The 17835-nt window shown below is 44.6% G+C and overlaps 1 protein-coding gene across 1 annotated transcript; it reads right to left on the reverse strand.

The window, feature by feature from the left end:
• Positions 1 to 774: 774 nt before the first annotated feature.
• Positions 775 to 8496, reverse strand: LOC139447314 (uncharacterized). Its single transcript, XM_071228617.1, has 4 exons — positions 8176 to 8496; positions 5098 to 5213; positions 3343 to 3459; positions 775 to 2821 (listed from the first exon to the last, which is right to left on the reverse strand). Exons 1-4 carry the CDS (start codon positions 8494 to 8496, stop codon positions 775 to 777), a joined length of 2601 nt encoding a protein of 866 aa, XP_071084718.1.
• Positions 8497 to 17835: the final 9339 nt, after the last annotated feature.

Genomic DNA, 17835 nt, shown 5'->3' on the forward strand with positions numbered 1-17835 from the left:
ACTGTAGACACGTGACAACCTGATGTGGCATTAGATCAAGACCTCCACTGTACACACGTGACAACCTGATCTGGTATTAGATCAAGACCTTTATTGTAGACACGTGACAACCTGCTGTGGTATTAGATCAAGAACTTCACTGTAGACACGTGTCAACCTGCTGTGGCATTAGATCAAGACCTTCACTGTAGACACGTGACAAGATCCTGTGGTATTAGATCAAGACCTTCACAGTACACACGCGACAACCTCTTGTGGTATTAGATCAAGACCTTTACTGTACATACGTGACAAACTGCTGTGGTATTAGATCAAGACCTTCACTGTCGACACGTGGCAACCTGCTGTGGTATTAGATCAGGACCTTCACTGTAGACACGTGACAACCCGCTGTGGTATTAGATCAAGACCTTCACAGTACACACGTGACAACCTGCTGTGGGATTAGATCAAGACCTTTACTGTAGACACGTGACAAGATCCTGTGGTATTAGATCAAGACCTTCACTGTACAGAACTGACAACCTGTTTTTTTATTAGATCAAGACCTTCACTGAAGATATGTGACAACATGCTTTGGTAATTGAGCTATAGAAATGTACCAAGTACATCCTGTATAACGCATGCGTAACATGCTAGATGTCCAACTGTTGTTTGTGGTGTCATCCTAAGTCTAAGTAGGATTCAGCAACAACGACACAAAGGCATTCCGAGTAATGATTCACATGTTACACACACAGGAACTTACATATTACACACACAGGAACTTACATGTTACACACACAGGAACTTAAAGAGGCTACAAAGTTTCCCTGAATCCTCCGAGCTCCCATACACTGAAACAGAATCTCCCTTTCTTGGAGCGGTAAACGTGACGTCAAACTCGTTACTGTCTCCCTTTCTGTGAACTTCTTTGTTGATCATTATCCGCAGAACACTGTCTGACGTCATCCGCAGTCGGGTGGTTTGATTGGCTGGAATGTCACCACAGAGAGGCTCCAGTAGAACGCAGCCATAGTCATTAGCCGCGGTGTAGTTTGTAGGAAAGGGTTTGATCCCTAACACTTCAGTTTTACTTTCAATCAATATGTTACCCATGTGGTCATATGATGCCCCACCATCTGCATCAGGATGCTTTGCGAATACAGCCAGTTTATAAAAGCCGGATTTAGGAAATCTGACTTTGAGAACAAGAGTGTCATTTGTGATGGACGAGAAGACGTATCGGTCAATGTCAGAGATCTCTTTCTCTGAGTGAGACAGTGTAAACGTGGTCGACACTGTGGGGTCCACCATTAGTTTCATCTCAACGTCCGCCTCACTCGTCGTCAGGGAACTCTGGGAAAATATGTTCGGTGGAAAGCCGTAATCCCTAGCCATCTGTTTTATTCCCCATGTGCCATGGTTGTCTGGATACGGCTTTAGATCTTTACACGGATCTGAACAGCTAAGCAGATAATGGCCAATATGGTCGTTACTGTCTTTTGATGTTTGGGTAATGTCTTTGCCAAACACATTCAGCTTATAATAACCCACTTCCGGTAGGCGTGCGGAGATATGGAGCGTGTCGGTTTGAACAAAGGCCATCAACAATCGGTCAAGGTTGACAATTTTCTGTGTGGCATGCTCCAACCTAAATGATACGGCTATGTTAGGTTTGACCTTGAACTTCATACAAATCTTGCCGCTATCAGAACTAAGAATGTCTCCAGCATGAGGCACAGACAGAAATCCATATTTGGTCGCTCCTGGGAAGAGGCCCCACGTGAAGTGCATTGTGGGATACGGGAGCATATCCGGATGGGAATCCTCGCTTTCTATAAGAATGTCTCCAAGGTGATCATGTTCATTTTTCGAGCCAGTGACTTTTGGGCCAAATATTGAAAATTTGTAATAGCCGGGCAGTGGAAAACGAAACTTTACTTTCAGCATTCCGTCTTTTATGAATGCCATGAGGAACTTTGTGAGGTCTTTTCTCTTATCTTCAGAATGAACCAGATTGAAAGAGGGAGAAGCACATGGTTTAACCATCATGTTTATTTCAGCTTTTCCATTTTTTGCTTTGACCAGATCGATTGTGCAAGTGTCCTTCTTAAAGCCATACGTTTCCGGGTCGGCTTTTAAGCCCCATGTCCCCCAGCTTTTGGGATAAGGCTTCACAAGTGTGGACACGCTGTGACAGCGTATTGTATAGGTCATGAGACACTTATTCCGAGCGGCACCTTTCTTTTCACCGTACAGTCGCAGTTCAAATTTACCTGTGATTGGAGGTGTTACCTTAACAGAAAACCCACCATCTGGCGTCTTTCTCAGCAGGACATGTTCATTGTAATGTTTCCCCGTTGATATGTCTTTGAGGTCAGAGAAAAGATCCTGTAAGGTGATTCGTTTCGTTGCAATCCTAATTTCACATTCTTTGTCCACGTCTACAACCTGACCGTGTGTTTTAGACTCAAATCCCCATTCAATTCCCTCAATATGGGGACAGATAGCTTTTGCATATTCATCAATCGTTAAAGGTTTGGCCAGCAATTGATAACAGTGACTTTTGTCGTAGTTTTTGTCTATATATGGCAAGTGTTTCACCGCGAAGTCATCCGGGTCGGTTAAAAAGTGGAACTCGTTAAACTGTTTTACATATTTGAACTTGCCGCCAATGTAACCCGCACCCCACGTGACTTCGATGGGTCTCCAATCACCGTTGACGTAGACGATGTTCCAGGCGTGGTTGGTGTCGGTATCCGCCGTGACCCTCACTTCGGGGTCCAGCCCATGTCCTTTGGCGATGCCGGATACAACCTTGCAGGGTATCCTCACCGACCTGTAAACACAAAAGAAACACATGTCTATTAAACGTTTTTGAAGGTGGTGGAAAATACCATTCAGTGAAATGTATCTTTTATGAGTGAATGATTGAGTATGGCTTTACGCCGCTTTTAGCAATATTTCAGCAATATCACGGCGGGGGACACTTGAAATGGGCTTCACACAGTGTACCCATGTCGGGAATCGAACCCGTGTCTTCGGCATGAAGAGCGAACGCTTTAACCACTAGGTTAGGTCTTCAGAAGCCCATGCGTTGCCGTAAAAGGCGACTATGCTTGTCGTAAGAGGCGACTGACGGGATCGGGTGGTCAGGCTCGCTGACTTGGTTGATACATGTCATCGTATCCCAATTGCGTGGATCGATGCTCATGATGTCAATCACTCGATTGTCTGATCCAGACACGATTATTTACAGACCGCCGTCATATAACTGGAATATTGCTGAGTGTGGCGTTAAACAACAAACAAACAAACAAACGAAAGACAGCTAAATTTGTTGAGCTACTGATGACTGACCTGCAGAGCGCTAGGAAGAGCGATGAGAAGCCGGCACACACAGCCCTCTTGTACCGCAGCACAGATTCAGCGTCCTGGGGACCGCATTTACCCCTTTTCAGGATGTTGGTGTCATATCTGGAATCGCAAGCATGGAGGTACAAATTTCTCAATAATTGTGAGCTAATTTATGTAATTTTGAGGAAGAGAATTTACGGATGTCCACTTCTTTATTATGAGGAACGCATCGTTTCGGAATATACACTTACACCTTCATCTGGTGAATAAATGCTGTGAGACAGAGAACATATATATGTACATGTAAGAACAACAAAAGTAATGAGATAACACATGTGGAAACTTAACAAGGGAAGTCAACAGATAATTGGCACTGATAAGTGATTAGCAATAGACAATCGAACACTTAACAGTAAATTAGCACTGATAGTTTTCAGTGATGGACAACTGGAAGTCACCTTTGTTATTCTATTACTTTTGTGGCTTACAGGTTCTATACCTCATAGCATTTACTCACCTGATGAAGGGGTAAGTATACACTCCGAAACGTTGTGTTCATCATAATAAAGTAGCTGACATCAATACATTCTCTTCCCTAAGTGTGCAGAGTTGCGTCCCTTGGGCACGCCAGAAACCTACGATTGTGGGTTCGAATCCCGGTTCGCCCCGATTATGTTTCTAGGTTTGTCAGGACCATACCCGTGCTCGTGGGTTTCACCGAAGTCGTAAACGTCTGAGACCTGCATCACTTCTGGCTTTCGTCCAACGTTAAGCTTACACGCCGTGATATAACTGGAATACTGTTAAAAGCGTCGTAAAACCCAACTCACTCACTCACTCACTCTCTTCCCTATGTGTATCACTTATAAATGCCTTTCAAAGACTTGCTATATAATTTTGCGAGCAACACAAACATCGACCACATGGGAAGAGGGGCGGTCGGGTAGCCTAGTGGTTAATGCGTTCGCTCGTCACGACGAAGACCCGGGTTCGATTCCCGACATTGGTACAATGTGTGAAGTCCATTTCCAGTGTCCCCCGCCGTGATATTGCTGGAATATTGCTAAAAGCGGCGTAAAACGATACTCACACACTCACTCACTCACTCACATGGGAAGAAAAGCTGTCAGGACCATTGTTCATGTTTGATGTCAATGTCAAATGTTGCATCTATATGTGAGTGAATGAGTGGGAGTCAAATCCGCTTAGCAACATTCCAGAAACATAACGGCAGGGAGAACAAGAAATGGCTTCACACATTACCCATGTGGGGAATCGAACCCGCCCTTCGTCGTGGCGAGCGAACGCTTTAACCACTTGCCTACCCCACTCTGCACCTGTACATGATGGGATGAGTTGGGGTTAACGTGTTCTAGTTTAGTTTGACTTAGACGTCACATACCAATATACTGAAGGAAACATGAACAATGTGTCTGTGTCAGTCTACTGGACCGCATCAGGGGCCACGGGTGGCCCAGTCGTCTAAATCGCAGCGATTCGCTGTGCAGAGTTGCGTCCCTTAGGCACGCCAGAAACCTATGATTGTGGGTTCGAATCCCGGTTCGCCCCGATTATGTTTCTAGGTTTGTCAGGACCATACCCTACTCGTGGGTTTCACCGAAGTGGTAAACGTCTGAGACCTGCATCACTTCGGGCTTTCCTCCCACATTAAGCTGACACGCCGTGATATGACTGGAATACTGTTAAAAGCGGCGTTAAACCCAACTCACTCACTCACTCACTCTGGACCACGTCTACCTGATATTGTGAGCAATCCATCTGAAGAATGCGCGGACTTTATCCATGTCATTCTGGGCTGGTCTTGTGAGGTACTGAGCGAGGAAGGCCACTGATGACTGAACGCTGTCGGGAGCCTGGAAGCAATGGGGAGCAAAATTTTTGTGATATACGTCATTATATTATAATTATCTCAAAACGCCTTTAATATGTTAATGATTTTCATGGCACTGCCTACACAGAAAGGGGGGCGGTCGGGTAGCCTAGTGGTTAAAGCGTTAGCTCGTCACGCCAAAGACCCGGGTTCGATTCCCGACGTGGGTACAATGTGTGAAGCCCATTTCTGGTGTCCCCCGCCGTGATATTGCTGGAATAGTGCTAAAAGCGGCGTAAAACCATACTCACTCACTACACAGAAAGGCTAGAAATCGGCGGCAATGTGGTATTTCTGGTACTGAAACCTTTGAAGTTTTCTTGAGTGTAAGGGGTAGAGGGTTGATAGTTCCAAACAAAAGATGACGTGAAGGAAAACGTCAATGACCGGAAGTTGTCAGTCGAGTTCAGTAAGAATTCACTTCAATATTTGTTGCTTTTATGCTGGTATAAACTAAAATTCTGGTGTAAATCTGCACACGGGTTTGCACAAGTACGCATTTAACTCCAAAAGTTACTGAAGTACATTTCATAAGTAAATACGTCTACATCTTGACTCTCCGGCACTATCCTAACGAACAGCTAGATAACACCATGCGGTAAGTGTAGTTCGGTATTTGCAAATTGAAAACCAATGAAAGGTTTTAACTAACACGCTTATAACGAAGTGACGGATGTAACGAACTGTTGTTTTTGGTCCCGGTCATTTGCGGTATGCTTTAGTTGAAACGCTTATAACGAACTCCGGTTATAACGAACAAAAATATTGATCCCTCTGAGTTCGTCATAACCGTAGTTTACTGTATACACTAATGTTTGATAGTGGCTACATTTTAAACACTCACGAAATGGTTATTCAATGCTGATGTATTATAAATGTATCATGGGCGACATTGCATGCCTCATATCAATGAGTGTCTTACAACAGGTGCCGTGCACATGACGTCTCAAGGAACAAGGTATTGGAAATATCACCGCCTCCGTGGTCTAGGGGTAGAGCGTCCGCCCGGAGAGCGGAAGGTCCGGGGTTCGATACCCGGCTGCGTCATACCAAAAGATGTTAAAAGATGGTACTTGTTGTTACCCTGTCTGGCGCTCGGCATTAAGGTGCTAAAACGAGGACTGGTCGGTTCGGAGTACATGGTATCTCAGTGAGCTAGCACTATAAATCGGCATCAGTCCGGACTATAACAAGCACGTCGCTATATAAGTGCAATAATCTTTGATGCGATGTTAAACCCAATTTACCTCACCTCACTTCACCTCGAAATTTCACAGTACAGAGAATGAGCAGAGTGAGGTGTGAATTTTCAAGTGTAAACTTTCTTTTGCTCTTTTTGTTTGGAGTGCGTGGTTCCAGCCTCTGATTCCTGATTACACTGGGTTTGTTTGGATTGATTTCCATTGCCCTGTAACTACATTTGACAAGATGGAATGTTATATTTTGAAGAAACGAAATTCCAGAAATGGAAATCTATTTAATGATGAAAAAAAACCTTTCCATAATTAAAGGAAATATCTGCTAAAAGTAGAGTCCATTGTACGAACGACGGTTATGTGTGCATGTTTGAGTGAGTGAGTGAGTGAGTATGGTTTTACGCCGCTTTTAGCAATATTCCAGCAATATCACGGCGGGGGGACACCAGAAATGGGCTTCACACATTGTACCCATGTCGGGAATCGAACCCGGGCCTTCGGCGTGACGAGCGAACGCTTTAACCACTAGGCTACCCGACCGCCCCCTGTGCATGTTTGAATATGTGGTGTATACTTATATCTCTTGATCAGTATATTAGGGTAAGTTAGGGGCTTCAGCTGAGTGAATTACTTGTCATGTGATTGAGTGCACATTACATCATCGAAACATTACAAGGTGAAAACGCTGCACCTTTTCCTGATAGGCTCATCTGCCATAGATGTTACCATTAGTTTGTTTGTTTTTTTACGCCGCGCTCAGCAAATTCCAGCTATATGACGGCGGTACGTAAATAATCGAATCTGGACAGACAATCAAGTGATTAACATCATGAGCATCGATCTAAGCAATTTGGATATAATGACATGCATCAACCAAGTCTGGGTGCCTGACCACCCGATCCCCTTCGTCGCCTCTTACGACAAACTTACGACAAACATTGTCGCCAGTTACGGCAAACATGGGTTGCTGAAGACCTATTCTTTACCCGGGACTTGAAGAGAGGTTACTATGACCTCGTGCAGTCATAATGTAAGACTTCCGCCCGTATCCCAACTCCAAAATAAATGGAGATATTTGTAGAAAAAATGTAGAAAAAACGCTATATGTAATATATACGTTTGGAGTGGGTGTGTGGTGTGTGGGGGGGGGGGGGGGGGGGGGGTGAATGTCGTTCCTTGGTGCGAGGTGGATTGGAGGTATACCCAGTTTAGTTTTACGCGCCTCCATAGTTAATGGGGGTGCATAAAAAATGTGCAGTTCAGAGACTCTCTCTCTGCTCGTCCCCCCGCTCGCTCTCTCTCTCGCTCGCTCTGCTCGCTCGCGCTCTCTCTCCCTCCCTCCGCTCGCGCTCTCGCTCTCTCTCTCAGCTCTCGCCCGCCCTCCCTCCGCCGCTCTCTCTCGCTCTCGCGCTGGCTCTCTCCCCCGCCTGCTCTCTCTCTCTCTCTCTCTCTCCCTCCCTCCCTCCCTCCCTCTCTCTCCTCTCTCCCTCCCTCTCTCCCTCTCTCTCTCTCCCCCCCGCTCTCTCTCTCTCTCTCTCTCTCTCCCTCCCTCTCTCTCTCTCTCTCTCTCTCTCCCCCCTCTCTCTCTTTCTCTCTCCCTCCCTCCGTCCCTCCCTCCCTCCCTCTCTCTCTCTCTCTCTCTCTCTCCCTCCCTCTCTCCCTCTCTCTCTCTCTCTCTCTCTCCCTCCCTCTCTCCCCCTCTCTCTCTCTCCCTCTCTCTCTCCCCGCAGAGCGAGTCATCATCCTTACCTTGACAACATATTCGTCAATAGATGCAAAGGCTGCTGGTGGGGGAACTGCCTCTGATTTCCTCTTCCTCGGCGGAGTGATGGGAGGGTTCGTGTCCTTGTAATCACTCGTATGAGTCTCCAGCAGGTCGTCCGTCACCTCGCGGTCCCAGGGGCTGACGTTCACACACGGGCTCCTGGGTGTGCTCGAGTTCCATGGGTCCCCTGGCTCGCCTGCACCAATAGGGCTCATGGTTTCTAACCTGAATTTCTCCGTCGACGGAATCGCCCATGTTGCGCTTGTCGCAGATACGATCTCTTGCTTGGAGTTGCCACAACCCATGGTGGATGAAAGGTGGGTGTTTCCTGATCACTGAAATAATGAGCGCGTGAGTGAGTTGGGTTTAACGACGCTTTTAACATTATTCCAGTTATATCACGGCGTGTCAGTTTAATGTGGGAGGAAAGCCCGAAGTGATGCAGGTCTCAGACGTTGACCACTTCGGTGAAACCCACGAGCACGGGTATGGTGCTGACAATCCTAGAAACATAATCGGGGCGAATCGAGATTCAAATCAACTATCATAGGTTTCTTGCTTGCCCAGGGGGCGCAACTCTGCACAGCAAATCACTGTGGCCACCCGTGCCCTCCATAGTAAGTAAACTTACAAAGATTGGCAAACGAGATAATGCGCTTTCGTCTTCTATATCTCTGAAATTACTTGAGGCATTGAATAGCTACAAGTTGAAGTGGTGCGTTTGAGAACTACTTCAAAGGCAATTAATTGCAAACGTCATAACGTAGCCTTTGTGACGTTAAAATGTAAAACGTTGTGGCTGTAGAGTATACATTTGTAGTCTGACTACTTATCAAAATCTCATGTATACATATGTAAGTGTAACTTGCGTTGGCCTATAATTGACAGCGCGGCGCCTTAGACGACTGGCCCACCGTGCCCCCGATCACTGAAATAGGTTATGGTATATGTGCATTAATGCCACGACGAGCGGGTTTAGGTAAGCGAGTAATTACAAACAGATGGTTGGGTTGACATAGGCGGATCCGGTAGGGGGTTCTAGGGGGTCCGAACCCCACGTCCATCCCCCTGTGCCCCCATTTGAAGACTAAATGTTGTATGTTGTGGGCAGTAAAATTATCTGAGAGAGGATTTTGATATTTTGGACCCCTCCCTTTTAAAAATGTTGAATCCGCCTTTGGTGGATGGGTTGGTTAGAGTTTGTTAAGGTGAGTGAGTGAATGGTTAGGCGCGTGAATGGGTAGGTTGGCGTCCTGTGTTTGTTTGTTGCTTAACGCCGCACTCAGCAATATTCCAGCTATTTTGCGGCGGTCTGTAAATAAAGTCTAGACCAGATTTTCCAGTGATACTGTGTCTGAGATGGGTTATTCACGTTAAAATGCGGCATAGTCCTTAGATCGTGAGTTCGAATCTCAGATCCGACCAAGTTCAATTCTCTGTCTCTTAGCCGCGTATGTACTTCTCTTTGGTCCTTCTTCGCTCATTAACGCGACATAATAATAATCATAATCATAATCATAATTATGTACATATTTATAGTACGCAATATCCAAAACCTAAGGCCTGCTCAAAGCCTACATTATTACCCCGGCCAATTGATCAGTGTGCACTCGATTTTCATTCTCAGCTCCTTGGGGAGTTTACATGGATATTATTTTGAGACAAATATACTGCTTTTCAAAACGGCGTTATACAGACCTCCCTCGCTCCCTACGCATTCACGTGGTATCCCCCGTCCTTCTACGCCTGTCCAGTCTGACAAGGTTCTACACAGTACATCTTTCTTCCCTGCCGACATGTGGTATCTGGCAAACAACCGCAGCATGCTTTGAATGGCCGTACATGTTGCTTAGTTGCGTGGTAAATATTACACCGACTGATCCGATTGGAAATAATAGGATAATACATGTGCGCTAATCTGTATATTTATATATCGGGTTTTAATGCACGTTAATCTGCTTCTTTTCACAGATTATGTGCACGTCATGCATGACATGATGTCTGCAGGTAATTCTCAACAGGTGTCGTTCCCGCGCAAACTGCCGGACAGAAGAAGACATCATAACTCCATATCAGAAAGATGAGATCTGATTGGTCCACGTGATCTTGATAAAATAATGTGTCACTCGCCTCGAAGGGTAATAAATTTCTCAGAGGGGGAATAAATATCACACCCCGCCACGAGCAATACAGGCTGGACGTGGATTTCTGAGAGGCAGAATAAATCCCTTATAACCCCGCTGCAAAGCAAAAAGCCGCACGCTGTTTCCGAATCAGTCTGAGTCACGTGACATAGCACAAGTTAACCTCAACTCAATCGAACATCTACCATTTGTGTTCATATTCCATACTACTTAATGACCTTCGATCACAGTCACATTGTGATCATAATTGTGATCATAAATCATTGATTAGATTCTCGTGCTTCTGTCAAATTAACCTATATCTGTGTCGAAACTCTATGAGTTTTGTGCATTTTATGAACGTTCTTTGATTTTATCTAGTTTGCATTATCATCATCGCCTTGCTTCCGGAAATATGGCGGAAACATTTTTGTGGAGGGTCACAGTTGGTATGAGTAGTAAAACGGATGACGTCACTAATGGCCGTTGTGTTATGTATTAATGCGCCACTGCGACATGAAATCAGATAAAATATGCATCGATTCGATGATAAAAAGGTGCCTAACAGACACACGTGAGTAACCTCTATTTCGATCACTAGTATATAAATAGTTACTTATTTGTTGTATGTGTAACTGGTAAAAGTATTAATGACGTCACAAGACTAGTTGTCAAGTACAATACGATTACCTTGATTTTCGATGAGTATGTGCCGCACATTTCAAGGTAACTCTTTAAAATCACAAATAGTACTAGGGTTGGAAAGATTGTCCCTCTATGGACGAAACAATAGGGTTTGCTTTTTTCCCAGTCACATGACCTTCCGGCACTCTGCAAACATGGTAACGACTTTGACCTTCGACCCACCTTAAACGGGTCTGCAAATACATCCTGAGGTAGCGGTTGAGAGCGCGCTGAGCTTGGATAAAGCGATTAGTGAGGTTATGATATAACGTCATGGAATACATGGTGTGGTCATTCTATGTGGGTATTCCTGCAATGTATGCGGCATTCGCAAAGCGGCGGTATTAAGACAACATGGATGTTGGTTGGTTGGTTTGTTGTTTAACGCCACACTCAGCAATATTCCAGTTATATGATGGCGGTCTGTAAATAATCAAGTCTGGACCAGACAATCCATTGAATAATATCATGACCATCGATCCGCGCAATTGGGATCGATGACATGCATCAACCAAGTCAGCGAGCCTGACCACCCGATCCCGTTAGTCGCATGCATCTTACGACAAGCGTAGTCGCCTTTTACGGTATTATCCTGAATACAACCTTGGTGTATTAACCAGTGTACGACCTTGGTGGATTATCCAGTGTACGACCTTGGTGGATTATCCAGTGTACGACCTTGATGTGTTATATACTGCACGACCTTGGTGTATTATCAAGTGTACGACCTTGATGTTTTATATACTGCACGACCTTGGTGTATTATCAAGTGTACGACCTTGATGTTTTATATACTGCACGACCTTGGTGTATTATCAAGTGTACGACCTTGATGTGTTATATACTGCACGACCTTGGTGTATTATCCAGTGTACGACCTTGATGTGTTATATACTGCACGACCTTGGTGTATTATCCAGTGTACGACCTTGATGTTTTATATACTGCACGACCTTGGTGTATTATCCAGTGTACGACCTTGATGTTTTATATACTGCACGACCTTGGTGTATTATCCAGTGTACGACCTTGATGTGTTATATACTGTACGACCTTGGTGTATTATCCAGTGTACGACCTTGATGTCTTATATACTGCACGACCTTGGTGTATTATCCAGTGTACGACCTTGGTATGTTATCCTGTCTACGACCTTGCTGTGTTATCCATTGTGCAATCTTGGTGTGTTATCCTCTGCTCGACATTGTATGTTATCCAGTGTGCGACCTGGAGGTATTATAAAATGTACAATCTGCGTGTATACTATTCGAATACAACCTTGGTGTATTATCCATGTTGTTATGTGGCAGTAGATATATCATAAGTTTATTTAAGATAATTGTTAAAGTTGGAAAAATGAGGCGCTCATAAAATATCAAGTTTTCTGATAGCATATGATGATACTGTTATAGAGTTATCTCCCTTAGTTGTTCAAGTCCACGCTCTGTCCAAGCACTTTAAATGCTTCGTTACCCTTCATATACAGAGACCCAGTGTGAAGAATTTGTTTTACAGTTGTCAATTCGATGCGTTTCGCGATGGGACAGTTTGGAGAAGACTGGCTCTACCTACACTGAAGAGTTTTGGGTTAGGAATACTTTGAGGGATATTTTCATAAAAGTGTGTGCTCAGTTTTTTAACCAAAAATATCCACCAAAACGTTCATGATCCCTAACTTGTTTTATTCAATATATAGAACACCCAGACGAGGGTGATTCGAGGCTCTCTATAACCGGACTTGTGTCTTATCTATTGGCCCAGTGCGGGCGGGCGGGATACCTATAACACCGTTCTGTGGATTCAAGAGCGGAGCACGTACCTCAATCAATACATTCAACTGACACGTTTCGAGACATTCGTGAGTGCACTGACTTGTGTTATAGGGCGTATTATTTATTGCTGCTGCCACAGATGTGACCTATTATGTTGCATTTTTTATTATACCCCAAATCATGTGTGTTTCAATATACTTTGTTTGTAATGCATTGATCTTGTGTGGTTATTTACTGATTTCACAACTCGGTTCTTTACGTTACGATTTTTGGGTTAGCCTTCATTCTACAACTTGGAAATCAACACTTAACAATGTACAGGCTATATTAGTTTTCCACAACATGAGTATCATGGTGTATCATCCACGGCCAGTGTACCAGTTTGGTGTATCATCGATGACCAGTGTACCACCTTGGTGTATCATCGATGACCAGTGTACCACCTTGGTGTATCACCCAAGGCCAGTGTACCACGTGTGTGTGTATCATCCATGGCCAGTGTACCACCTTGGTGTATCATCCATGGCCAGTGTACATCCTTGGTGTATCATCAATGACCAGTGTACATCCTTGGTGTATCATCCATGGCCAGTGTACATCCTTGGTGTATCGTCCATGTCCAGTGTACATCCTTGGTGTATCGTCCATGTCCAGTGTACCATCTTGGTGTATCGTCCATGGCCAGTGTACATCCTTGGTGTATCATCAATGACCAGTGTACATCCTTGGTGTATCATCCATGGCCAGTGTACATCCTTGGTGTATCGTCCATGTCCAGTGTACATCCTTTGTGTATCGTCCATGTCCAGTGTACCATCTTGGTGTATCGTCCATGGCCAGTGTACATCCTTGGTGTATCATCAATGACCAGTGTACATCCTTGGTGTATCGTCCATGTCCAGTGTACATCCTTGGTGTATCATCAATGACCAGTGTACATCCTTGGTGTATCGTCCATGTCCAGTGTACCATCTTGGTGTATCATCCATGGCCAGTGTACCATCTTGGTGTATCATCCATGGCCAGTGTACATCCTTGGTGTATCATCAATGACCAGTGTACATCCTTGGTGTATCATCAATGACCAGTGTACATCCTTGGTGTATCATCCATGGCCAGTGTACATCCTTGGTGTATCATCAATGACCAGTGTACATCCTTGGTGTATCATCCATGGCCAGTGTACATCCTTGGTGTATCATCCATGACCAGTGTACCACCTGGGTGTATCATCCATGACCAGTGTACCATCTTGGTGTATCGTCCATGACCAGTGTACATCCTTGGTGTATCATCAATGACCAGTGTACCACCTTGGTGTATTGCCCATGACCTTTGTACCACCTTGGTGTATCGTCCATGACCTGTGTACCACCTGGGTGTATTGTCCATGGCCAGTGTACCTCATTAGTGTATCATCCACGGCATGTGTACCACCTTGGTGTATCATCGATGACCAGTGTACATCCTTGGTGTACCATCCATGGCCAGTGTACCACCTTGGTGTATCATCCATGACCAGTGTACCACCTTGGTGTATCATCCATGACCAGTGTACCATCTTGGTGTATCATCCATGGCCAGTGTACCACCTTGGTGTATCATCCATGACCAGTGTACCATCTTGGTGTATCATCCATGACCAGTGTACATCCTTGGTGTATGATCACTGGCCTGTGTACCACCTTGGTGTATCGTCCATGACCAGTGTACCATCTTGGTGTATCATCCATGGCCAGTGTACGCCCTTGGTGTATCATCCATGGCCTGTGTACCATCTTGGTGTATCGTCCATGACCAGTGTACCATCTTGGTGTATCATCCATGGCCACTGTACATTCTTGGTGTATTATCCATGACCAGTGTACCACATTGGTGTATCATCCATGGCCAGTGTACCACCTTGGTGTATCATCCATGACCAGTGTAATACCTTGGTGTATCATCCATGACCAGTGTAATACCTTGGTGTACCATCTATGGACAGTGTACCACCTGGGTGTATTGTCCATGGCCAGTGTACATCCTTGGTGTATCATCCATGGCCAGTGTACATCCTTGGTGTATCATCCATGACCAGTGTACATCCTTGGTGTATCATCCATGACCAGTGTACCACCTGGGTGTGTTGTCCAAGACCACTGTACCACCTTGGTATATCATCCATGGCCTGTGTACATCCTTGGTGTATGATCAATGGCCTGTGTACCACCTTGGTGTATCATCCATGGCCAGTGTACATCCTTGGTGTATCATCCATGGCCAGTATACCACCTTGGTGTATAATCCATGGCCAGTGTACCACCTGGGTGTATCATCCATGACCAGTGTACATCCTTGGTGTATCATCCATGGCCAGTGTACATCCTTGGTGTATCATCCATGGCCAGTGTACCACCTTGGTGTATCATCCATGGCCAGTGTACCACCTTGGTGTATCATCCATGACCAGTGTTCCACCTTGGTGTATCATTCATGACCAGTGTACCATCTTGGTGTATCGTCCATGACCAGTGTACATCCTTGGTGTATCATCCATGGCCAGTGTACCACCTTGGTGTATCATCCATGGCCTGTGTACCACCTTGGTGTATCGTCCATGACCAGTGTACATCCTTGGTGTATCATCCATGGCCTGTGTACCATCTTGGTGTATCGTCCATGACCAGTGTACATCCTTGGTGTATCATCCATGGCCAGTGTACCATCTTGGTGTATCATCCAAGACCAGTGTACCCCGTTGGTGTATTGTCCATGGCCTGTGTACCACCTTGGTGTATCATCCATGGCCAGTGTACCATCTTGGTGTATCATCCAAGACCAGCGTTCCACCTTGGTGTATCATCCATGGCCTGTGTACATCCTTGGTGTATCATCCATGGCCAGTGTAACATCTTGGTGTATCATCCATGACCAGTGTACCCCATTGGTGTATTGTCCATGGCCTGTGTACCACCTTGGTGTATCATCCATGGCCAGTGTACCATCTTGGTGTATCATCCATGACCAGTGTACCATCTTGGTGTATCATCCATGGCCTGTGTACATCCTTGGTGTATCATCCATGGCCAATGTACCAACTTGGTGTACCATACATGACCAGTGTACCACCTTGGTGTATCAGCCATGGCTAGAGTGAGCCTTGGTGTATCATCCATGGGAGTGTACCACCTTGGTGTATCACCCACGGCCAGTGTACAATCTTCGTGTTTCATCCATGGCCAGGGTACAACCTTGGTGTAATATCATTTATACATTTTATTTATTCATTGCTGCAACATGAACATAAAATGTGCGTCTGGCTCATTCGTGAGTCTTTGTTCAATGACAGCCCAATAAACGCTTTGACAATATAACCACAAACGTAATAAATGTGTTGTGTGTTGAGCGACGTGTCTGACCGCCCAATGTTTATAACATTCACGTGTGTGAAAACCATGCAACCGTTCACTGTTTACAACTGTTGTTTCTTTTTCTGTTTCTTTTGACATATAAACGAGAACAAGTATGAAACACAACCATTCCTGAAGCTTTTATAAGACATATACTGTCCTATCTTGCATGTACAGGATAATTTATATTGCCTTTGAATATGCCCTCCATACTGTAACGTGTCGATTCTCAAATGGAAACAACATATCAACCCAGAAATATGTACGTAAAAGAATTTATGGTAAAACCATCAAGCAAGCACTCAGCAATATTCCAGGTATATTACGGCGGTCTGTAAATTATCGAGTCTGGACCAGACAATCTAGTGATCGACATCAGTTGACATCATGAGCATCGATCTACGCATTTGGGATACGACATGCATCAACCAAATCAGCGGGCCTGACCAGTCGATCCCGTTAGCTGCCTCTTACGACAAGCATAGTCGATATTAACGACAGGTATGGGTTGGTGGAGACCAATTTTAACCCGGATCTGTATGGACAGTAGTAATAATACCTTGATTGTATTCAATGCTGTCTTGGGCCGACGGGGAGACATGTTTTCACAGAAGTAATTAATACATAAAGCATAACAATTTGTAAAGAAGTAGTTTGAAGAAATGGTATAAGCTGGCACGATATTGCAAAATCCTTTTTTACATTACAGATAATTTTTACAGACACCACTATCGGATTACAGATACCACTATCTGATTACAGACATCACTATGTTATCACAGATACCACTATCTGAATACAGACACTATCTGATCACAGACACCACTATCTGATCACAGATGCCACTATCTGAATACGTACACTATCCCATCACAGGTACCACTATCTGATCACAGGTACCACTATCTGAATACGGACACTATCTGATCACAGACACCACTATCTGATCACAGATGCCACTATCTGAATACGTACACTATCCCATCACAGGTACCACTATCTGAATACGGACACTATCTGATCACAGACACCACTATCCCATCACAGGTACCACTATCTGATCACAGATACCACTATCTGAATACGGACACTATCTGATGAAGGAAGAAGTGATGAGAAACCACGTACGAAGGTGACCGGCACTCCAGGCAATAGAATAGCAGATCATCTTTTCCCGAAAAATTAAAAACATATATTATCACATATATTTCAGATGCTATTTGGAAGTGACTTTCACAGCGTATACAAACTGAAGTTACCCCCCTTTGAGCTTCAACTCAAAATGTATAGTTTATGAACGCTTCAGACCTTTCTGTCAGATTATACGTTATATGTTACGTCGTGCTAGGTTTGCATCAAGGGCTAATTGACATAGGATCAAGTCTCGCTAAGAAAATTCTTAGCCGTATTATACAAGCAAGACAATATTGAATATTGAATGAGACAATGCGGTTGACGTCTTGCATTCTGGGCTTGTGCGTTATGCCCCTTAATGATCAAACATTCTTGACGACGGAATAAAATCTAAATCGCCTACGAAGGGTGATGCAGCTCTATACTATTACAAAAACCTGCGTCTTTTGTTTTTTCCTTTTTTGAGAGTGAGCACGCTACCATTAGGCGTGCCTTAACTCAATAATCGCTGGTTCGATTCCCAAAGTCACCATTGTTAT

The sequence above is a fragment of the Haliotis cracherodii genome, unplaced genomic scaffold (assembly GCF_022045235.1).
Source record: "Haliotis cracherodii isolate W230 unplaced genomic scaffold, xgHalCrac1.p SCAF_7, whole genome shotgun sequence".
NCBI lineage: Eukaryota > Metazoa > Mollusca > Gastropoda > Lepetellida > Haliotidae > Haliotis > Haliotis cracherodii.

Bases quoted from the DNA above. Each gene is read 5' to 3' on its own strand.
- LOC139447314 (XM_071228617.1), bottom strand. From the start codon at position 8,496: ATGGGTTGTGGCAACTCCAAGCAAGAGATCGTATCTGCGACAAGCGCA. The intron at 3,460-5,097 runs GTAGACGTGGTC...TTGCGATTCCAG, and splicing joins TGGATTGCTCACAATATCAG to ATATGACACCAACATCCTGA. The intron at 2,822-3,342 runs GTCAGTCATCAG...TTGTGTTTACAG, and splicing joins CTCTTCCTAGCGCTCTGCAG to GTCGGTGAGGATACCCTGCA.